This window comes from Larimichthys crocea, chromosome XVII, assembly GCF_000972845.2.
Source record: "Larimichthys crocea isolate SSNF chromosome XVII, L_crocea_2.0, whole genome shotgun sequence".
Lineage (NCBI taxonomy): Eukaryota > Metazoa > Chordata > Actinopteri > Sciaenidae > Larimichthys > Larimichthys crocea.
In genome coordinates this window covers 17691388-17715512 of record NC_040027.1, presented here as the reverse complement: position 1 = coordinate 17715512, position 24125 = coordinate 17691388, and the positions used below count along the sequence as shown (strand labels likewise).

The 24125-nt window shown below is 43.2% G+C and overlaps 1 protein-coding gene across 2 annotated transcripts; it reads right to left on the bottom strand.

The window, feature by feature from the left end:
• Positions 1 to 229: 229 nt before the first annotated feature.
• rgl1 (ral guanine nucleotide dissociation stimulator-like 1) lies at positions 230 to 22517 on the bottom strand. 2 transcript variants are annotated; one of them, XM_010730185.3, is made up of 18 exons: positions 22359 to 22517; positions 9549 to 9659; positions 7362 to 7570; positions 7197 to 7271; positions 6912 to 7102; positions 6697 to 6821; positions 6341 to 6556; positions 6148 to 6251; positions 5913 to 5997; positions 5722 to 5811; positions 5302 to 5388; positions 4987 to 5019; positions 4736 to 4857; positions 4347 to 4436; positions 3997 to 4180; positions 2800 to 3051; positions 2578 to 2692; positions 230 to 2211 (listed from the first exon to the last, which is right to left on the bottom strand). In XM_010730185.3, exons 1-18 carry the CDS (start codon positions 22515 to 22517, stop codon positions 2024 to 2026), a joined length of 2436 nt encoding a protein of 811 aa, XP_010728487.2. In that variant the 3' UTR covers positions 230 to 2023. The 2 variants fall into 2 exon arrangements, with proteins under 2 accessions (XP_010728487.2, XP_019125796.1); XM_019270251.2 differs by lacking the exon at positions 22359 to 22517 and adding an exon at positions 12121 to 12394 and having other exon boundaries at positions 2024 to 2211.
• Positions 22518 to 24125: the final 1608 nt, after the last annotated feature.

The window sequence follows — 24125 nt, the reverse complement described above, 5'->3', positions numbered from 1 at the left end:
GTCAATCCTAACAGGAGCAGACATGTTGTCCATCATGCTGTCCGCCGCCAAGGGTAATAGATGCAGAGCTGCCTGCATCTATACAAAGCAGTCGGACGAAAAGTGATGCACAGCTGTTTGTGCAGTCAGACAGATGGCAGATGTGCTTTAAAACAGAAAGTTTGCACTAACTCGGTGAAACTTATTGCGGTTTCAGGGTGTTTAGAAGTAACACAGGACACTCGTGGTAATAATAATGATAATAATTTATTTATTCAGGTAGAGGAAGAGTCTTTGGCAGTGAAGAACACAGGAACTGAGGGTGATTTAATGAGAACATTTCAAAGTGAAGTGCTGCGTGGAGATAAATGATCGGGCCATTGACACCTGTCCAACAGTGAACCAGTTCACCCAGGGGAGGATGTAATGTTAAGCAAGGGACATTAACTGGTTGCACAAACATTGGATCGCAGCACAACAGACCTGCAAGAGTGGACTATAACTAAAACAACAACAACAAAATAACTCCGTGAGTGTTTATCTGCAAATGTGTGGCTTTTATGTGACAGGTGATAAGTGTTGCTGAGAAACTGGTGCTAGAAATGAGGAGTGTTTCCACGAGACAGACTGGTGTGTTTACCGTGCGAAGAGGTGTTTGCCTTTTGTGTGTGTGTGTGTGTGTGTGTGTAGTGAAGTGTCGCGTCAGTAAAGATTTCCAAATGTGTCACAGTAAATAAAATTAAAAAATCTGGCACCGGCTTTTCTTTTCTTTTTATGACACTCATGGATTTGTTAACATTTACTTTTAAAGGTCCTCCATCGCTCTTCAGTCTGGCGTACATTTCTGGCCTGAATTTTGTTACAAAAACATATAAAAAAGCAACAATTACAAACAAAAAAATAGTAATTCATTTAGCGAAGAGAGGAGAAAACCACTTACAGAGCGGCTTCTCTCGTTCTTCTGTATTCACATCCCATTGGCATCTCCTACCAACTGACAAGTGCAACTCTATAGTTCATATAATGAAGGGCAAAGAGGTACAAGTATGCATCAGTTTGAGACACTTCTCATGGTGTTTTCCATTTCAGGAAGTCACATCCCTCCTTCCTCTCTGTTCTTATCTCTTCTCTTCTTTTTCTTTGTCAAACTGAAGATGTGAGGGCATGTCTTCCTGCATTAGAAAGCAGCACATTTCATTTCATCTCTACACCCTAAAGATAGGGCAGGTAAGGCCATTTTTTAATATTCGCCAAGGACTTGTTAAAACCAAGTAATGGAACCAATCAGAATGCACGTAACGCTGCATTCGTCACACAGCTCATAACATGAGAGGGGCTTGAACACGCGGTGCACACTGTGCACGAGGTGGACACGGGAGATAAGTGTGCCTGACGAGGGGAAATAATGACGTCACAGCTCCTGTCAATTAATGAATCAATATCATTCAGGATGCCGTCAGAGGTCCATTCATTCATCGATTAAAAAGGCAACAGGACTTGACACTCGGTCCGCTTCTCCTTCCATTCCACCGTCAATCTTCTCTTTCTGCATTCATCACACTTCTATTAGCAGAAAAGCAAATATTCAGCTACACAGACATCACAGGACAAAAAAAGAAGTTCATTTATAATATCAGAATACTGTTGGAGGTCAGGAGTTTGGCTGCTCCCATAACATGTGCAAAAACCTGTTGCTGTAAAGAGTGGATGCCACTTGGGGTCGCTGTTTCACTCTGTCACAGGCGTCACCAGTCAAAAGTCAAGTCCTACTGGCACAGCAGTCACGCTACACATCCGTGTTCCGTATTAAGGCTGGGCAAAGAAGGCGAGAAGGGCAAGAAAGGGTGGCATAGTTCAGGATGAGACTCAACTGGTGAGATAAAGAGTCAAAGGGGAGCTCCTAAAAGAGTCTCTAGCAGTCCCACCAGAGGTCCTCATCCATTTATCCATCCAGCCTCTTCATCATTTCACATCCAAGTCCATGCCCGGTATTGTTCTGAATTAGTGGTGTGAGGGCTAACAGCTGGGTCCCCGCAGTCCAGGGTCACAGTGTGACCTTGCTGAGTCTAAGCGACAGGCTTGAACGGTGCTGGGTACGAGGAAGCGTGGAGCTACACCGGCTTCGCAGCTGGACTGTCCGACCCGACGAGCCTCGCTCCCGCAGCAGGAAGTCAAAATTAGCTGAGGTGTTCATGGCGTAGAAGACGTTGGCGTTGTCTGGGATCACCAGTTCTGAAAGGAGGGAGGAAAAGCAGAAATTATGAGTACGGTTTAAACTCCTGCTTTAAATGCTATTATACTTTATGTCAGCGATACAAGAGTTGTTGTGCTTAATTAAGTTTGGAAAACAGCTGATCAGCGGGGAAAAAAACGGCAATAATTAAAATGCTGAATTGCAAATACATAAAAGTGTTTCGACACTGTTTTTCTGTAGTAACTGCAGCAATAGCTTCTGCTTCCAGTGTTGACTATAAATATCTGAGTATACGTCTGTGAAAGATATTATTCAAAGCACATTAGCACAAGTTTTAACAAGAACCCCAGAGGGAAAAAAAACATTAATGAGGCACAGCTTAAAAGTACAGTCACGATTCTTACCTCTGTCCTCAGAGATGACTTGTACCAGCTCGTATCCTTCCTCTGGCTCTACCTCCAGGTTGTGCTTCGCCATGGCTCTAGAAACTACAGCTGGAGTCTTGTCTTGATTGGTTAACTATTTGGGGAATAGAATAAATAATTAATGCAAGGTTTAGCACATATTATGTACAAAATGTAGAACGTTTCACTCATGCAGGGACACAAACACTCTTATTTATTTACCAGTATGCTCTTGTAGAGATTCCCGTTTCCCTGCTCCAGACTGACTCTTATGATGCACGCATCTTGGGCCTGGGTGTTATATGCTGGGGTTTGGCTCGGGGAGGTGGGGGTCAAAGGTGTGAGGGAGACACAGCGTCTGTGGGTGCAAGGGGGCCCGGGGAGTGAGGGAGATGCAGGAGTCATGGAGACACTGGCTGTCGACGAGCTGGTGTCCATGGAGTGGAGTGAAGTACAAGACGAGGATTCTGATAGCTGCGGAAACGTTTAAACACAAGTTAAATACAGATACATGAAACCAGAACTGGATCCTATTATTCCACAAATTCACTGAATCATGATCTGATGATTAATTTGCAGCTATTTGAGGCGAGGGAGGGAGGAAGTTCTATAACGAGGTGACATCTGCAAGGCTCAAACGAGATAAACGGAACTAAATCCTCAGATAACAGCATTTCTCACTAATGGACTGCGTGAAAATCATTAGGCGGCAGAAGAAAAACTCCGGGAACGTGTTTCTCATCTGAGAGTGACTTCATTTTATCTTTCTAATAAGATTTGTTGTTTTTAAAAGATTTAAATGTTTCCATCGTTAGTTTTCGTGTGCTAATTAAATGTGCGTTTTGTCAAGTTCTGACACGTCAGGGCTTTGTTTTTAAAATCACTGATTAGCTTAGCAGGAGAATATGTCAGCTGTTTGAACATTTCTGTGCAAATGTTATCAGACTCATGCAGCTTCAGAATTTACTCTACTGTGCACAGAAAGCAGAACTACAGTCAAGTCAAACGTGTGAAAAATGTTAAATGTCTTAAAAGAAGGAACGGCTGGACACGATTCGGTAAACAGGATGCATAATTTTGTAATTTATGTTTTCTATTATTTTGGCAACTGCTAATTTCACTTGTGTTATGCAATTTTGTGGCTATGTAAATGTTGTTGTTCCATTACCATATAACGTATTTAACTGTACAACATCTTAATTAGAGTTAATTGCACTAATTCAAAAAATATTTTTTGTTATTTGAGCAGGGTGTTCTGCTTTTTCCTCTTATTAAAGGAGAGAGTGTAACACCGGAGAATGCCTTCATTTTTAAAAAGTAAAACTTCAAGTTCAGCCTGCCTCCACCCACGCATGTAATTTTCATACAGTCCCTTGATATGCCCAACACATTTTCTTGAGTGTCAGTGTAATAAGCCACCTTGTTCTGCTGGGAGTCGGAGGTGTGTGTCGGGGTGAGGCCCTCGCTGTCTGACGGGCTGCTGGAGTCACTGGAGGACACGCTGACGGAGTCCATGCTCTCCCCTGAGCTGCCAGTAGGAGGCGAGCGTGGCATCTCTCTGACCGGAGAACTGGCTGCATTACTGTCTGTTCCAAGAAACAGCCTGAGAGGAAGAGGAAGTCAAGTTATTAGATAATGACATAAATAGGTCACAGTAATCCTTGAATATAACAAGTCTCTAATGTCACATGCTAAAGAAACGCATTATACACTTGATTTCATTTAACCCTCCTCCATATTATTAGCATCTATTGTCTGGATGTACTCACAAGCTGAGTCTCTTCACCATGCTTTTCCGAGGTTTGGGTGAGGTTGGACTGCTGTCACCAAGACCTTCGATCTCACATGACAAGGCATAGCTGCAATAGAGAACAGAGATAATAAACGTTAAACATCCATCATAAAAAAATAGAACAAATCATGTGCCTGCTGGTTTAGAGAACCAAGAGAGAATTAAAGAGAAAGTATAAGAGACGTACGACACAATAGATCAGTAGGGAGTGAAGACGTGACAGAAGAACAGCAGGAAGAAGCTTCTATTGTGTTTGTTTTTAACAATAGGTCCAACAGACCATGACCTCATGCACTAATTCACTTGTTATCTAAATGGATAACGGTGCAACCAGGAAAGAAGGTATTCTAAGTAAAGCATCAGTACCTTTCCTCCTCGCTGAGTTGAATTTGGCTCTTAAACCAGCGAAGGAAAGTCGCCTCCGGAGTCAGACAGTAGCTGTTACAGGCCGACTGCAGCAGCTTGATCTGGGCTATCACCTCAAACTCCTGCACGGGACGGAGAGAAAGTCACAGACGTTAGATGTGTTTTGTCAATCAGCCGAGCATATCATGTGATAATTGTCACTGCGTAATCATGTCAGACGTCTGTCGGAGGTCGTTTGAAGCTACACTTACCCTGCGTCTCTTCTCAAAGTTGATCAGACCACCCTGCGGAAGGACACAAAGAGAACGCTGTCAGACCCTGGACATCACATACCAGTGGCTGCTTAGACAAACAGCATTAGGTGGACCACTCCAAAAATGGACCTGACAAAATTCCTCACGCACTCATGGAAACTTACGCCCCAGTTTCTGACAGCGGTTACACAGACAAGCTCTCAGATCTGCAGAGGTGTGTAAACTCGCAGACACATGCTCTCAAATATCAAAACACACACACACACACACACACACACACACACACATTCAGCAGGTGTCTTTTTTTTTTACCTCTACTAAGTCAGGCAGTGCCGTATCCAACATGGTTAGGTCCGTTAGAAAAGTCCCCAAGTATGGTATCGTTCCTTGCATTGCTCCCTGTGGAGAAAAAAAAAACAGCTTTTTGTTATATTTGAAACCCACATTAAGTTTGAATAAACATTTTAATGATGCCACAGTAAAGCCAGAGACTAATTTAACACTGTAGTCCTCCTGGTTTATAGATGTCAGTGCGGGTTTTGTAAAAAAGTCCAGCACATAGTGCACTGAGTACACAAGGCTAAGCATGTGGCTTCATCATACTAGAGAAGTTAGAGCTCACTTTACAGTACGCTGCTTTGGAGGAATGTGTTGTTTCAAATTATAGAGCACTGTGAAGAAGAAAAAAAAATCTATTTGTCTGAGGTTTAGCTTAGCCGGTCTTTCTCTCACCATTTCCCTCTGCAGCTGTAGTCTCTTGTGGGTGCGTTTCTGGTGCTCCTTGGCACAACTCTCCAGACTGGCAAACTTTGAAGTGCCTTCCTGTAGAGCAAACAAAAAAAACAAGAATAAAAAATGTCAGTCCTTGAGATTCCAACCAGTGAATGACATGGCATGTTTTCCAGGATTTTCCTAGGACTCACCCTCATGAGAAGCTCTCTGCTGGTCAGGTAGTTGTTATGATCGGAGAAAATGTCAGACAGCTCCTCGAATGTCTGCATGCTGTCTCTGTGGAGAGCGCAGAGTTCATGTTGGTTAATGGTAATGGACGTATCAGCTAAAATACACACGCAAAATAAACATCTCCGAGGCCCTGTTGAATTCTGCCAATCGACACTCGCTGAGTTTATCTGCATAGCTGAGAGATTGAGGGCTTACTTGTGCACACAGGCCCATGCTCTTTTCAGTCTGTACAGCGGGTTGGACTGCAGCGCGGATACGATAGCTCGCAGAGATGAGAAGTTTTTGCGTATTCGACACTCCTGTTGGGAGACAATTAAGAGAAAGACAGTCATAAACTGGCCCCATTTTTGTGGTATGTCTATAGATGAATCTGTGTGTTTCTGCCAACCTGAGCGATGTCTATCCAGCGCTGGATGACCCGCGCTCGGACATGTGGTCTGATCTGTTTGTGCTTCAACACTGTGCTGACCACGCAAGCCGCCACAGCGTTAAACTGGGTAATAGTGGCCCGAATGGTTGGGGCGCTGTGCTTGTTGTGCTTCTTATCCCTCTGGGACCAGATGGAGCCCAGGCAGTGGTGGGGTACAACCTTTTTAAACAGCAGCTAGAACAGAAGAACAGGCTCATGTTAGTATGACGACACCGAGGAAACATTGCAGGGATGTAACCTGCGTGACCTTTTCCCTCCCACACGACTCGCACTGCCAAACCGGCACCGTTTCCACCTCATTTCCCGCCACTTACCGCATCCATGTAGGTCAGCTGCTCAGCCACCAGGTCGGCGTCAAACGACAGGAAGTCCTCCTGGACCTCGATCTCGACTTCCTCCTCTTCCCCCAGACAGAAAGAACTGTTGCCGTGGAAACCAGCTAAAAGTATGCAAACACATATTATTTAAATTTATCACACAAAAAAAACAAACAATACTGCAAAGAACTATATGAAATAAAGTTCATTACCATCAGTGTCATCCATGTTGGCCTGACTCTGCAGCTGCTCCAGCAGACCCTCTGCCCGTCTAAGAGCCTCTGAGCCCGGAAGGGCCCTGCGGAGGTAGTCCATCAGCCTGTGGAGACATGGGTAATCAGGAGGCTCCTGGAAGTCTTCCGGACACTGGTCCAGCCAGGCACGCAGGATAGAGGCTAAGGCACTGTGGAGAGAGCAAGGAAATAAAACAATAAGTTATTTATTGAAAGTTATCAATATGGAACTGATATTGATGAACATTTAAGAAGGTATCTCACTTTCTGATGGCTCCGGTGTTTTCAGAGCTTCGGCATCTTCCGGTGTCTGGCTCATTTTCTTCCACACTTCCGTAGCTGCAAAATGAAATAAAGAGAAATCACTCAAACATGTGGTCGTTGCATTCTTTCGGGGGGTTTATGCAACACCAGAAAATCAAGCCCTACCTGTTCAGCAGTAGCTGTAGTACAGTCTGCGTGCTGGCAAAGGCTCTGTAGGTGGACAAGAAGATGGAGGTGTAGGTGAGGTCGTTGTCTCCAAACGCTGTCAATAACGTCTCCACCAGACGCTCCAGTGTTCCAGCGCGGATACTTCGGATTTTGCAGGTCTCCAGCTGCCTCACCGTGTGGCCGGGAGGTAGACGATCCCCCTCCGCCTAAACACACACACACAAATTTGTGCATTGTTAAACGAGTGTGACGTGAGCCGAGGGCCGAGTGCTATTATACATTTCAGTGACTTGGCAGGTACTTCTGAAGCTTTTCTTTGCTTTGTTTGGCTTTGGATGCATTTCATCACAGATTAGTGCTTTTAATGTGTCATCTCACACAGTCAATAACAGTAACATTACTTCATTTCTGTTGTATAGTATTTAGATTGTGTGCCTCTCTTTTTGTCTGCTGCCTTTTTTACTCTTCATTTTATTGGTTAACTTAGTCAAATGTGCCCAGATTTGTTTTGATCTGTTTGATTTGTTACCTTCATTAATTTAGCGGATGCCGTCTTGTGTCGTGTTATTGTCTTTATCTATTGCAACACTTAAACAAATCATCAAAAGGCAGAAAAGATGATGGGAGGAAACAGCAAAGACAATCGTGACCTATATTTAATTTCTCCAGATGTGTCCGAGTATTGTGTGTCTATGGGGAAATAGAAGAAGAGGTGGCACAGACGTGCAGAGAAAGAGACCTTGGTGAAGTTAAGCACGCTACAACAGGAAACGCTCCAATCTGCTTTTAATCACAGCAGGCCCCTCCTCCACCGTCCCTCTAGACAGAGAGGAGGACAGCAGCAGAGCAAAGTTCTCCCACCTCTCCCTCTCCGATAACAACTCTGTACACCAAGTAATACCATTATTTATCTCTGTGAGGTGACTGCATAGTCACACACACACACACACACACACACACACACACACACACACACACACACAGGCTTCTATAATTCACAAAGAATTAGAAAGACACTGGGTCTGCAAACAACTACCACACAGCCTGCAAACAATCCACCAGTGCAGGCCCCCACAATCACTGACTGTAATTGCTGTTACCCATTAACAATTGACTGTTCATAGTTAATACACTGACGTCTCAATAGGAATCACTCTCTATTCTGCTCTACTCAATAGACTGCACTGTGTAAAGCACCCATGTTGTTTTAATTAGCTCGAATACAGTTGGCAGCTCCCGCCGTTGTCGATACATCAATGCTATTTTAAAGCCTCAGAGCTGTTATCTATTTCTTCTTTCATGTGTCAGTCCCCATCCCCCCCCCACCCCATGTCATCCGCAAAAGACACAACACAAACTAACAACACAAGATCCTGATTTTTTTCTCGTAGACAAAAGAAAAGCCTGATATATCGGACTTGTTACACTAGAAAAAAAACACTAGAAAAACTACGGATAACTAAGGATAATGCCCCTAATTGGCTCTTCTGTGCAGTATAATAATATACTGTATAACATCTTATTATGTTGGTATAAACAGCACCAGTGGAGGAAGCAGCAATGCCTCATATGCGCTGAAAAAATGCACAACTCAAGGAAAAGCCTTTAATACCCTTCTTTTTTTTTTTGTCATAGCAGCATTTTATAAAACACTGCTGTACAGGGGAGGGAGCCGTTCTGTTGGCAGCCGGGAAAGTCAGGAAATCACATGCTTTAGCTAAACAGTCCAGGTCTGGTGAAACTGTTGATTTTCAGCAGGCAACAAGGTGTTATCTAAACTGGGAGATTTACTGGGAGCTCCAAATGTTAAAACAACAGCCCTGCTAGAGCACAATGCTGAAAGACGGCCCACATGTGACAGACAAGGTCTGTTTTAAACAATAGAGTTTTTTGGGTTTAGTTTTTTTTGGTTTTTGAACTCAACAGTCTGCACACAACTAACTGGATTGCTTTTATAAACCATTTACACATGATAGATTCCAGAGGGAGAGACTTTTCCACTTTGGGTAAAAACCAGCACTTCACATTTTGCACCGCAACAGGTTCAGAGAGTGGAAAAAGCATCAGGTTTTCATATGTGTGATCTGTTTGCCTGAGCGTTTGGAGCGTTTGACTCCTTGTCTCTTTTCTGGAAAAGCTTTGTCAGCTTCATCACACTGGGAGACATGAGATGGGCACACTCACCCCGAGCCATCTTGCTCCCTTGTTGGCCGCCTGCTGAATCTGAACCCGCTTCAGTGTCACATTGTAGATGGCTCCTTCCTCGACTTCCTCCCCCCAGTCCTGCACCGAGCTCTGAAAGGAGAAAGTAAAGAGGGAGAATGTTAGAAAAGTTGAGAAAAGAATAATAAAAGAGATAGAAAACTATTTCCTGTAAATAGCTGCAGGCTGCAGAGCGAGAGAGTGTCATATCAATCGTTTAACAAAATAGGAATTGACCTTTTTTTTGGAAACTGAGAAAAAAAAGCAGAAGGAAGAATCATAAACAGAAACACAACCACAGCACTCAAACAAACTAGTAAAAGAAGCACTAAAGTGCAGTAAAACATCAAAAATGACCAACTCCCCAACCCCCACCACTGCAGCCTGCCAGGACTCTCTCCCTGTCTTTACTCCCTCTTTTATTCCCTATCCATCTCTTTCACCATGTCCCAGTCTCTCTGGAGCTGAAGTCAGAGCTGGACTACTTTCCAGCGGCTCCAAAAGCTGGAGATAAGAGCCAGAATGGATGAGGTCTCTCAAAGAAGCCCCTATATATTAACAAAACAAGACGTTTGCATCACTTCTTCTCTCTGTTGACATATCTTTGTCTCTTTGTCTGCTTGATTATACAAGCCAAGAGAGCTTGATTACGAATCTGTGCCTTGAGAACACGGCCGCACTTAAACCAGCTCAGAAGACTAAATGGATTCGTGCTCATCTTGCCCTGTATGTACCGTGTCTGTCTCTGGTTGTAAATCAATGACAAACAGCGAAGTGCATAAACACACACACACACAGAGGGAGCAGAGTGAATCAAAATATAAAACTTCTGCTCAGATAGTATGCACAAACACAGCCCGGGATATGCTGAGACATCAACACATGGAGACAGATTCAAAAACAGAGGCAGAGACAGCAAAGGAGAAGGACTGGCCAAATATAAACACCACGCATGCAGTATTATGGCCAAGTCCTCACACACACACACACAAGCAGAGGCCGTCGTAGCCAAGATCACTCTCACTTGTCCCCACTTTCATTTACACAGCTCAATGGCAAAGTCCATGCTATTCCCCAAACAGAAGGACTGCCAGAGACGAGGTCAAGGGTCAAAATCACCGTTAACAGGCTCAATGGATGGTCCTGGTAGGCTGATGGCACTCAGCCATCATTGGGCCGTGTTTGGGTTTGAACAGAAACATGTGATACCCAGATGAAAAGAAAGCCCAAACCAAAGAACACAAAGAGAAAGCGGACAAGTTAAAAAGGGAATTTAACAGCTTCTGACAAATCAAACCAGCACACACGTCCCAAGATGAACATGCCCCATCTCCTACCCTGTGCAGCATCTTGTCTTATGGTCAACCTAGTAAGTGCATGTTTGTCTCTGTCTCTCTCTCTCTTCGCTGCTGGCTGCCGGCTGGATGGCTGGCACAGGGACAGATAAATACATCAGTGCATGAGTCATGCAGTCCACACACTCCCAAAACAATAGCGGGAGGTCTCTGTGCTGGCCAGCCCGGGCTGCTGAATTCACAGTCTGCATACACAGCCTGCTTTTTGTCAGCCACAGAGATGGCTGGAGATGTTTTTCAGAGCAGGGTTTCAAAGGAAAAAGCTCTGCCCGCTTTGTGCACCAAGTTTAGAGCTCATTGTGAGACAAAGTTCCATGCGCTTGCATGAGAATGGACACGAAAACAGTGTCACGGTGTTATTTCTAATCAGCAGATAGAGGATAGGAGACATTACACAGCAGACAGGGTGGGTTTACAGAGAGAACGGTGCTTGATATGAGCCTGAGTGCGGTGTAAACAGGAGATGAGTTGTTTACTTCCAAAGAAGATGCTGAAAAAGTGCACAGGGAGGACACTAAGGAGAGAGCAAAGAGGAAAATAGTAGTATACTATCTCTGCTCAAATAGTGCTAATCTGCCTATCGGTTAATCAGCTGTGTGTGAAACAATACTCCCAAGATAACAACAACAACAACAGTTGTGTTAAATCTTTGGCGCTGATCTGTTGGCTTTTGTGTTTTCCTCGCCTGGACGCAGCTGGGACCCGTGGAGAGGCAGGGGCCTCGCCAATTGTTCCCTCTCTGTTTCACAGCGGGGCCCCAGACAAAAGTTTTCATATCCACCATCAGGGAGGGGAAAAGCTAGCGGATCGAGCTCATATTCTGGCGGAGTCGACAGGGGATTTTTTTTTTCTTCACCCCCCCCCCCCCCCCTTTGAAACCACGTTTCCAAACTTTGCGCGACATCTTTACGCACCAACAATGTGGGTTAAACTGGATTTAAAGTCCCAGTAAAACAATTAAAACTCAATGTTCCCCCAATGCCCCCACCTCTCCCCTCCTTCCCCCCCTTTTATCCGCTACTTTCCCAAGCCTACAAACACCCCCCTCCTCCTCCTCCTCCTCCTCCTTTTTCTCCCCCCTTTCCCCTTTCAGCTCCCCTCCCTCTCCTCCTCTCTCTTCAAAACCACAAACCCAACAACAGAGCACAGGATGGAAACCTTTTTTTTGTTTTGTTTTGTTTTGTTTAGGTTGTTTTTACCATTTTAGTTTTCCAGGCGAATTTCATGTTGAGCGTTTCTTTCATGATCCGGGGACAGCATCAGAGCTCGGGAATAATCCGCCAAGGAAAGAAGAAGATGTGTTCCTTATTTAAAAAACAAAAGACAGATCTCTCGCTAAAATAAAAATAAAAAATCTTCTCCTTCACCAAACACGTCCGCTCCACTTCAAACTCCAAATCCTCCTCTGTCTGTCAGTAGGCTCTCCCTTCTTCTACTGAATGACCAAACTCCTCCTACACTTGCACTCACAACAGTGCCGCTTAAACTCCTCCTCCTCCTCTTTATGTCCGACTTTCATCACACTGACAACAATGTGCGTGCTCGGACCGACGCAGGCTTGTGATTTCTGTTTGCGCAATACACCAAATACGCAAGAACTGTCAATCTCCTCCCTGTGAAATTCAAACTCATAACTGATTTTTTAAAATCATTCGATTGCTGGGTTGTCTTTTGGTTTTCAGTATAACATATATTATTATAATTTTACAGTTTTACTTCATTGTTGTTTTCTGATTATCTTTAAAACAAAAATATTTTTAAAACTTTTAACTTCTCAGTTTTTGTTTGTATTCTTTATTTGTGCTTTTGTTTTTGTTTTCAAATTACTTTTTTAGCTCATTATAATGAGAAAAAACATAAAAGTGTAGGGTCAGGAGCGCAGTATTATCTTGTTAAGTGAAATATATAAAAGGGATTAAACTATAAAAAAACGATTTTATCTGGCTTAACTCCGATGACTGAATCTTAATATTATTATTCAAAAGAGTACTGCGCTCTTTTTTTTATCAATCTTTCTTAAAACCTACATTAACCACAATGCAACTCGCCTGGTAGCTATAAACTTCTCCCAGCCTCTGACAGACAGAGTTAAGGAGCTGGCTACAGACAGATGTCTGGTAAGTGTAACCTGACACACAGTAACATTTTGTTTATAAAAGCATAAGTCTAAGTGTGTCAGCAGACTAGCACTAAAAAGTTGATTTGATAGTTGAACAGTTCAGGGGTGGACTGAGGTGACTGCACTTTTCTCTATATTCCATTTGTGTAGGAGCTGTTGTTTTATTTACATGCTTTATTATTTGCTATTAGTTAGGTTTTTATTCCAAATTTAAGCAAATTTAAAAAAAAAAGATTAAAATGTAGATTTCCGTCCTCTATCATTATGTGATTATTAAAGGTCAAGATAAGTTTAGGTAATTCTTCATTGAATCATTACAAAAGAAGACGGTCAAACTCGAAACAGTAAAAAACAATGTAGAAAACTATTTTAAAAATATGGTATTTCTGTTTGTTTCATGCATTCATTTGTTGCAGTCTCCTTATTGCTCCACACAAATCTAATAGTTTTGTCTCTTCAGTAAATGTTTAAGTCCATTGCAATATTTTACAGTCATTGACAGTATAAAGAATGGACAGCGTATGCCGTATGACGTCATCCATAGGTTTCTGAAAAGCTGTTTTAAAGCTCAAAATAAAAGAAAAGACGTGGATCTCAGTGGACCTGAGGTGGACTGAATGACACTGTTTCCCACCATGGAGGTTGCTGTTGGTTACAATTTGTTTTGACGATATACCAAATTTTCCACCTCAGTCAAGCGTGTAACCTTTTTTGGGATATTTCGAGATTCATCTCAGGTTCGTAGTGGATGGAAGCTTATTAATTTAATGTCAGAGTAAACATTAACATACAGATTTTATATGAGCGGATGACGTGAGGTACTGTGGGCCCTAGGCTTTTCTTGTGTGTGAAGCAGCTGCAGCCTTACGGCCCCTGCGTGGGACAATACAAGGAAGGCTGTAGATGCCGTCACCAGTACTGTGCATTGTCAGTGACAGGAGAGGAGAATAGGCTGAGTGTGAGAAGGGGCAACACTGTTCCACTGTGAATGTGCCTGCACACGTACTCAAACAGCCCACTTGTGTGAATAAACGGGAAGATATGAATCAAGTGTCGACTTTGTGTGGGGTCTTTTTGTCTTTTTTTTCTGTCGTAAATATATCAAACATGAGCAAGCAGTGGTTCATACACTTGTTAGTCCATTTAGTCCCCTGATGAAACAACTTAACTACTGATTCAGAGTCAGCAGACAGTAGAAACGCTATGATCCTTATTGTTATATGTCTCAGTGGGAGAGATGGCTAGACCTGTTGTGATCTGCCCTTTTCAATATTGTGTGTGCACGTGATATGTCCCCCTCACTCCTCTGGCTCCCATAACACCAACACTTAACCCCAACGTCACACTCAACGTCACACACCACAAGGTGCACACTCACAGATGCACCCCCACGCATAAGGTCCTCACTTTTGGCTCCGTCCCAGCTTTGCTCAGAGGGCACCAGAAGGCCAGGGAAGCCCAGTGTGCGTGCTCCTCCGTGTGCGGTAGTCATATATGTTTTATCAGTGTTTCTTCTGGCTGACTGTTCATCAGGCTGTATATCTGGCCAAGCTCCAGTTCCCAGGCGAAGCTGCCCCGCTGTCCACTTGGGTCTCTGGAGCTCTGGGAAGCCCAGAGGGGCAGTGGGAAGGTTGTGACCCCGAATGACCTCCAGCTCAGCCCCGAGGGGACTGGAGTGTGGGTCTCACAGTGGGAGTGATGTCATATCTCAGTGCAAACAAGACGTTTGACAAATGTGACAGCTGCTGCTACGTCTGATGGAGGAGCAGATGACTACGCACGTCTTTAACATAGAGGTGAAAATGTGATATTTCCACTAAAGGGTCCATTAAAGTATTCTAATGGGACACATCAGAGAAGACCCAAGTGATTTAGAGATGTCCTATAGTTTAAGAAATAGGGAGGAGGCTGAATTTTAGTAAATGTCAGAGCAGTTTTTAGGTATGTTGATCTAAACCCAAGTCCTTTAGGGGTTCAGTACATTCTTTCCAAGAGTTACATGAGAAGACTGATAGCACTTTCATGTCTGTACTCAAAATATGAAGCAAGAGCTAGCAGATGATTTCGTTTTAATCATAAAGATTGGAAACAGTCAGCCCGGCTCTGTCCAAACATAACAAAACCCTGTGAACAGCTCCTCTGAAGCCAATTGATTAACACGTTATGTCTTATTTATTTAGTGTTCTTTGTTTTTTTTACGGGGTTATGTCCAGGACTGACTGAAAGCACTGACTTCCCGGAGCCTTATCACCGCCGTGAAGTTGCTGATTGCAAGTCAAGCTGCTGGTCTCGTCAAGTCTATGATCGCTGATCATTAAATAATATGACGTGAATTGTTAATAGTGTTTCTCACATAAATGAGTTCTTGTATCTGTATAACCTGTAAAAGAACTAGCAGGTTAACTATAGCACAGTAGTTGTAGTTGTACATTATGTTAGTAAAAGTAATGGAGTGGAGGTGAATGGTGTCTTCATGTAAACACTGCTCATGTCATTCCTGCACATGCTCAAGTTTTCCTTTCTTTGGAGGACTAATGACGTAATTATACTTAGGAAAGCCCTTGACGAGGGCAGAGCAGTTTTGTTATAATGGGTTCCTGCCTTTATTAAACTTCCCAAGTATGCTCGTCTTCTCCCTGTTCCACTAAGTCAGAACAGGGAGCCACGGTACAGACAGAAAGGGGACAAAAACAGGAGGAGCGCTGCTCTGCACTGTTATTGCTCCACTGTGGGGAAAAACGCACATTCCAGGAAATCTCCCACTTCCTGCCTCCAGCCTCCTGACTCCAGCGAGCCTGCTGTCCTCATACCTGACTGGCTGGGGAGCCTCTCTGGCCTGTAGCATAGCCATAAAATCAGACCAATAAATAAGAGGAGGAGAGGCCGACAAACGCTTGGGCATCACAATGCTGACAAAACAGAACAATCAAAGCACAGACACACAACAGGACATTAATGGGAGTAGGGGTCTCAGTGTTTCCATCCAAGATAAGAAGGTCGTGTATCAGAGAAAGTGTAGGACTCTGTTGAGATAAACTTGAAAGGACATTATCTCTACTGCGGGCGTGAGAGGGTGAGACAGAGACAGACAGCGGGGGAGAGTTCACAGCACAGCCTGAAACTGAGAAGATCCATACTGGCTGAAAGACAAGCGTGATGCAATAAGACCGTCTTGTACTAGTTTTCAGAAATTTTATATTTCAGACCGGAAAGAAACACTCTGGTTTTTATTTTATTGCCGGAGACAAGTAAACAAAGGAGATGAGACTCATCATTTCACCCAGCGAGAGGAGTATCGGCTGTGGCTGGAGCCAAACTCTCCAGTGGAAAGTCATTGCGTAAAAAACAAAAAACAACAAAAAAAAATAAAACGGAGAAGATCTTTCCTGCTACCATATCTGGACCGAATGTGTCAATACTTTCATACTTCCTGTATTATGTATGAATAAGCACACAGTGTGTGTTTCGCCCTGTGTTTGTGTGTGGTTGGTGGGTTTGTGTTTCCGAAGCATACTGCCCAGCAGAGGGCAGAGTTCATAAACCGCCGTGTTTATCCAGAGTCAGCAGAGGTTTTTTAGCCAGATCAGGCCAGTGCATTGAAGTGAAGAGGTTGCATTTACGTCGCAGGGTCAGGATAACTCAATAAAACCGAAGAATGAGACAATTAAAGTAGTTTTAACAGGTCGTTTAAGCAGTAAATCAGTCGTGTTTATCTGATAGTTCTTTAATGAGGCAGCAGATGAGTGTCTGTGGATGCAATAAGAATGAAAACACAGATAGATAAAGGACATGCCAGGTTCTTCTTCTCATAACACACACAGCTGCGTTCGCTTTCTCTCCGTTTCTGCGTCTTCTTCAGTCAACTGAACCCTTTGTTCAAACGGCCACATTAAAGCTCTGTCTGCCGCTCTCCTTCTTTCTCTCACTCCTCTCTTATGTCATGTCTCTGCTCCCTCAGATCTATTGTCCTGGCTGTTGTTGAGCTCTCCCTCTGTCTCTCGCTCTCTCTCTCTCTTTCTCTCTCTGGGTGACATCATTAGTTTCCAGTAAAGTCCAGGGCTGCAGACCGAGACCCCTCCTCCTCCCCCACACTCCAACATTAAACACAGCTGACCCTGCAAACCAAGACATACTTAAAGGAAAAGGTGCTCAAAGTTTTATTAACACCAAGACCAACAAATCCTGTTTACGCACAGAGATGTTTACACTATATGAATTGTTGTAACAGACTTATTTCCTCTTATAACAGCCTCCTATGGGGTCAGATCAGTTGGACCATTGCACTAAAGCATGGGTAATCCCCTCTGGAGGTACAATGGCTGAGTTAAGGTACTTTCAGGTGCCTCTGCTTTTAGAAGAGTTACGATAAATTAGAGTCCCAGTGCACACACACAAACAACTCCACCCTTCATAGGGCCCCATCCCTGACCCCCCCTAGATCTAATCCCTGCTAAGCTTTGAATGAATCAGTCTGGACTGGCTCGGTTGTCTGTCTGACCCCTTGCTAATGAGAGATGGACCATCTGTTGCCCAACAGATACACGCTAACCTAAAGTTGTCACATATGCAACAAAAACAACACTCAGCATCAATGAAACCAGTAGCACGCTGGTGACAACTGCTGCTGTGCAACACTGGGAATCACACCAGTAAAACTACACAGCAGGCCAAAAAAAAAAATCCATGACATCAGAATGTGCAAAATCTCACTTTATTTTTACTTCATATATTTGCATATGCATTTAAGTTCCCGCCACTTCATTCCTGTCACTTATTCTAAATCTGAGGAGTGTCACGCTGCCATCTGCGGTGTTATTCATGTTATACTGAAGTGTGAGGCATGTGCGTTGTAGGAAATGAAACTGCGTAAGTGACCCACGACACAACAACACACATCGAAGCTGCTGCTGCAAAAAAAGAGGCAGTGGCTGTATTGGAGCGCAAAAACAACTGTTGCCATAACACCGACCAAAATATAAGCTCTTTCCTCTGCCACTCTGCCAGTTGTAATATATATCAAAATATATCCTGCTGTACAGATTGTAAAGCCCTCTGAGGCAAATGTACTTTGTGACTTTGGGCTATACAAATAAAATTGATTTGATTTGATTTGTTTAATTTAAACAAATGCAGGATGTATTTCCTGTTCTAAAGTTAGTGTATTTCTTTGTGTTCGACCTCAGTAGAGTTATTATAGTTAGTAATCTGCTGACATACATAATGTTTAAGTGCTGACTGCTCATATTATCAAATGTCACATGGACAACCAGCAGCCACAAACACACACTTTCTTTCACACACACACATCACACAATGTCAGCTTGATCCTAGTCATGCGTCCTGGCTAATACTGCGAGCTCTGGCTGAACGGGAAAAGGAGAAGAGAATTTAGTGTGTATGTGTGTTTTTGTTTGAGAGCACCGTACCACACACACACACACACACACACACAGTCACAGAGCTGCCAAACCATAAAAACCAAATCAAATCAACCCAAAACCAATACCAACCCACCACTAAACGCACACACACACACACACACTGCCCCAAAAAACACACACCCATCTCCATATGGCGCGATGACTTTCTGCCCCAGTTGAGCGAGCAGCTCCTGTTGTGTTGTTGAACTGAGATGGATACTCGGATGACAGGGACAATGCTCACAGTATTGACTTTTCACACCAGCCCCATTATGTGACCTAATTAGGCCCAAGATCACAATATGAAACCTCTGCTGCGCTGCTGGCAACCAGACAACCTGACACGCTTGGGGGTCACCCAAGTGTGTAAACACCATCTCAAAGTGGCGGACTGAATGAAAAGATAACGAAGACCTGGATTTTGATGAAAAGAGAAGTCTGGTTGTTTGTGAATTGTGCAATTTGACACAAAAGCAAGAATAGAAATTACGGGATTGAAGTGCATTACTGTTCCTCCACTTGTGTTTTCTATTGTCAGTGCTTACTGGGTTAATCGTTAAACCTGTTACCTTCCATATACGCCGAGATATGTTGTAGAATTTCATTTCTACTCAGTTTTATATTCATTTACAGGATAAAGCTAAAGAACTAGTTTTAGCTGGTTGAATGAATCACCGCAGTCATCAAAACACAAGACAAGCAAGAATCCAAACTTTGGACGTCACGAAGCATCAGCCTAAAACGTGCACTTTTCTGTTGAAAAAGACAAGAAAGAGGAAGAAGGAGTGCTAACTCAGCTTTCTTCTTTTTTTCAATGGAAAACAAGGCATCATCGAAATTGTCCCTCTTCCTTTGCCCCTTGTTTTCTCTGTTAAACATCACTTCTGCATTTCCAGCAAATGACCCGCTGAGGTTATTGAACTGCCCCGCTGGTTATTATAACCCAACGGGTGTGAGGAAGCAGCTAATATTCCATCTACTGTAGTCTTTTATTGATCAGCCTGCTGCTTAATTTAATTGCCCTATCATTAGCAGAGAGAGAGGAGTGTAAAAGAACACGGCAGACGTCTCAAATGCAGTTATAGCGTAAAATGTACTGCGATAACCCACTGAGATGTGGGTACTTGTAAGCACTCTCACTTCTGTGCAACTGAGTTCAAACCCGGTCAAGTTCTTTTGTTATTCCTTCTTGTGACACATCTGGCACCATTTTTTTTACCATTTTGATCTTCCTGTCAATCTCCACTTTGGTGAACGGTTCTGTGTGTGTGTGTGTCATTGTGGACTGCTGATAATGACTGACACCTCAGCGCTTGTCCCTCATCTCTGATCTGAACTGTGGACCTGACAGCCATCTGTAACCACACAGCAGGGTGATTACAGAGAGGTAATCAGTCCAATCACTGCCTTTATGACTGGCATGGTTTCATAACTTTTTGTAAGTAAGGGAAAGTTTAACTGACAGGTGAGTGAGAGCGCTGCGAGCAATAAACTCGTCCTTCAAGCTAGTGTGTGCTGGCTGATGGACAAAATAACGTTGAGGTTGTGAAATTATGGCTTTTTATCAACAATGAATCAGCTCAGCAGGAGCCGAAGTAGTTGAAAACTTCCAAGATTATCACATTGATGGTTTCGTTTACTCTTACATTACTTTATCGAATTTATATTTGATCTGTATAATCCCCCGTATCGCCCTTTAACCCAGCTGTGATGTCAGTCACTACTTGATACCATAAAAACAGTCACACGGTTCGAGTTTCTGACATAGAAGGATGCATGTAAGCTGAGCCTCACTGGAGCTACAGAGAGTCAGCGTCTGCAAGCTAACCTTCATCTTCATACCCCTTGAAACAATTGGTGGAAACAGTGCTGTGAGGTGGGAAGACACGTCAGCCAGGATGTGATGATGATGATGATCTCGCAAAACAAAACATACATACAAGCATCACACTGTCACAGGCATCTGACAGAAATGTACATATATGAACTATTACTGTAAATTAGGTTAATTTGGTAATTATAATGCGGTTTTGGGGTACTGAACCAACGAATCCATAGCAAAAATTATCATTAGTTGCAAAATAGCTTAAAACAGTCAGTACAGGCAATATTTTTCTATATCGAGTAGTTTTACTTTTAAGTTTTTGTGTCAAATTTCAGGGTCTCTATTTACATAATATGGCAGAAATGGAATACATTATGCATGACTGTGTTTTTATTAGTGTATATTATCACCTAAAAATGACAATCATTATGTTTTTGTCACCTTGAAATTAGCCTCTTCATACCTGAACAGACAAACTCAACACTGGTTCGAGGGGGTGGGGGGCTGTTGTGATTTTTGTGTATTGCTCCTTCATGCTTTGAAGGAGAGGGTGAAATGACTGGGTTGAGGCTAAATGCCACAAATTTTTGCACACTGGACCTTTAATACTTGGAAGTAAACTTTCCTGATTATACTTCCATACTTTTACTCATTTACTATCTTTAATACAGGACTTTTTTTTTTTTCGTAAGTAAAGTCTCTGAACACTTCGTCCACTGCTGAATCAATCCCTTATGGGAATTCTTCAGTACTTATGTTGCTCAGCGTCTTGCTCAAGGGCACTTCAGCAGGTTGGTTTTTCTGATCTCAGTCTCTACTCATTAAATCTCAGCTCGATCAAGCCTCAATCTCGCTTTAGCCTCAATACCGCAAGTGCGCACATGCAAACAATCAGCCACAACTAAGCTGGAATAAGCTCTCGCTGCAGGTTGTTTTCTGGTAATCGTGCTGTTATGAGGAACCTGTGACGTCACGGACGAATCAAATAGAAACAAAGACAAATGTATGCTAACAAATGTAACATTTTTGTCATGTTCTGCTTTTGGCATTTGATTTTCTTTATTTATAAATGTTTTTCTCTTTATTTTAGATAGTGATAGAGAATCGCCCCCTTGTCATGGCCATCGCAGTGGGGTGCACACTCTTCTGGTAAGCTTCCAGCGTGACCTATGTTTTTCTGAAGTAAAGTGACTAATGCCTTTTCTGTGAACTCTGACCAGTCACCAAGGCTGTGCTCACACACACACACATACAGTGACCAATAAGCGGTAGTTACAGTTAATGTGGATTACTGCTTTTCACAAGAGGTCAGCTGTTGTCCTGTCTGTGCTACCAAAGGTTACTGTCTACTTTGCATTATTGCACTATGAGTTATCGCCGTGTTGCATAAAATCTCCTTGAGTCAAAGTCACACTGAGGAACTGAAATTCATCAGAGAAAGAATAGAGAAACGACAAATCAATCAGGGATTGAGCAAACGGATAAGTTGAGGATGTTTTTGATTTACGTACTGCGCTGGCGGTTTATGTAGGAAGTGTAGACCACTGAGTGCAGGATGTGCCACTATCAGTTAGCTGTTCATGTGACCACCACAACAGCTGTGTCCAGAACAGCTTTACTCTTCAGCTGTAGTCAAATACTTTAATGTCTCTCATAATAGCGGGTGTCAACACACATATTTTTCCTTTCCTATCACACTACCCTGTTTCTTACATCACCACAGGCGTCCAACAAACAGACCTTGGAGGAGACACAATCTGCTCCTCGCCGCACATCTTTAACTGTTTATAATTCCAGGCTTATTTTCTCACTGAATTGTTTTCCATTTCACTTCTCCAAACATTTCCAACTTCACTTCCCATCCTTGAATCGAAATCACTGAACCCTTGACACCAAACAACACTTCACACACAGTCCAGACAACAGAAAGCACAGGAAGGTCATTCACGTGGAGGCCAACATCTGCCAGATTGTTTAAACAAAGCTCGAACTACCTGTGCTTCTCAGAAATAAAAACATATTTCAGCAAACAGCAGGAGGGGAACAGACACAATTATTCTGCCATGTACTGACCCAGTGGCGGGGGCTGCTCTCAGGGTAGCGAGGCTGGTACCTCTGCAGAGCGACACCTCCTTCCCCCTCCAGCAGTAAGCTGCAATCCAGGTCTGGACAGTGGTTATGGGGACTCGCAGGCCAGGGCAGCAGGGTTGCCAGAGGGTAGTGGGAGATCATGCTGACTGCCTGGATCAGCGGCAGGGGTGACAGGGATGGCAGGGCATACTCCAGCCTGGACCGCAGTGTGGATGGAGAAGTCTCAAGTGTTGATGATCAAGATGAAGGATGGACTCCTTTAGATCTTGTTTGCCAGATGTTTTAGTCTTCTGTCTCCTGTCTGGTTGTAGACTGATTCTCAGCTCAGAGATGTAATGATGCTCTCAAGTCGTCTCCCTTCCTGTTTCTCTGACTTCTCCCCCCACAAATTCAGTTTCTCTCTTCCCCTCTTCTGTTTTTTCCCTCTCTCTGCTCGTGTGTAACTTGGCTCACCAACAGCTCTCAACCACATGAGTGATTAAAGTCTATTGTCTCTCTCCCTCCTTTCCTTTCTCCCTCCTTCTCTCTCTCTCTCTCTCTCGCCCCCTACATTCATGCCGGCCAGAAAGGGGAGGAGTTATCACTTGATGGCCCAGCCTCCCCCCTCATTTAAAAAGAAAAAAACTACCCACTGACTAAACTGATTGTGGAAGAATGTGAAGAGAAGGAAAGAAGGGCAGGAAAGCTGAGAGAGAGGAGGATGTTATGGAAGAGGTTCTAAGAATTACTAACAATAGCAGATATTTTCCATGATGGATGGACTCTTGACCTCATTTATGTCCTGCTGAATCCCAAACTGCACTCATTAAATCAGATTTCAGATCTTATTCTTATTGTTTTGAATCATTTCCATTGCTCTGTCTTTGCCATAATTTATCCCTATTCCCATTTCAGACCCAGATAATAAATCATTTTCAAATAATAAGTAGTTTAGGCAGTCCAATAATAAAAAATAAAAAAAAGTGATTAACAAGTTCAGATGTTTAGACGTGCGGATGGCTTCGTAAAGTTACTGATTCAGCTCTCCGTTGAGCAGTACGGCTTTGGTGCCATGTGTGACAGCAGGGCAAAGATCAAACCATAATAAATGTGTAACAGTTATGAAGAGCATGAACATGGATGAATGTGTGTGTGTGTGTGTGTGTGTGTGTGTGTGTGTGTGTGTGTGTGTGTGTGTGTGTGATCAAGTTCAGGAATAAGATCCAGTCATGTGTAAAATACGGCCGTTGCAGAGACGAGGATTATCTGGGACCAGGCAGTGCAACAGTCCAACACACACACACACACACACACACACACACACACACACACACACATGCCCATACACACACACACACAGACACACACTGTAGATGTAGATTCAGCAGTTAATGTTGAACAAAGTGTGAAAAAGTTGCTCCCTACAGTTAGAAGCTGCCAGTTGTTGCATCCTGTTTTCTCAGGTAAATAAACAGCCATTGAAAAAACCCCAGTGTCAGAGGAGCATCCGGTGAAGTTGCTTCATCATAGAGGGACGTGAATCAACACACACAAACACACAAACACACACACATACCCCCACACACACACGCACAAATGTGGAAAGTAATGTACTGTAATTATGTAATTATGATGAACCTGACTTACTCATATCTTACTTTTGTCCATTTTATGTTAATCCTACATGCTTAATCCTTCTACTTTACTTCATTTCAAATGGAAATATTGTACCTCTGGAACTACATTTTTTATGCTCTGATAGATTTTACA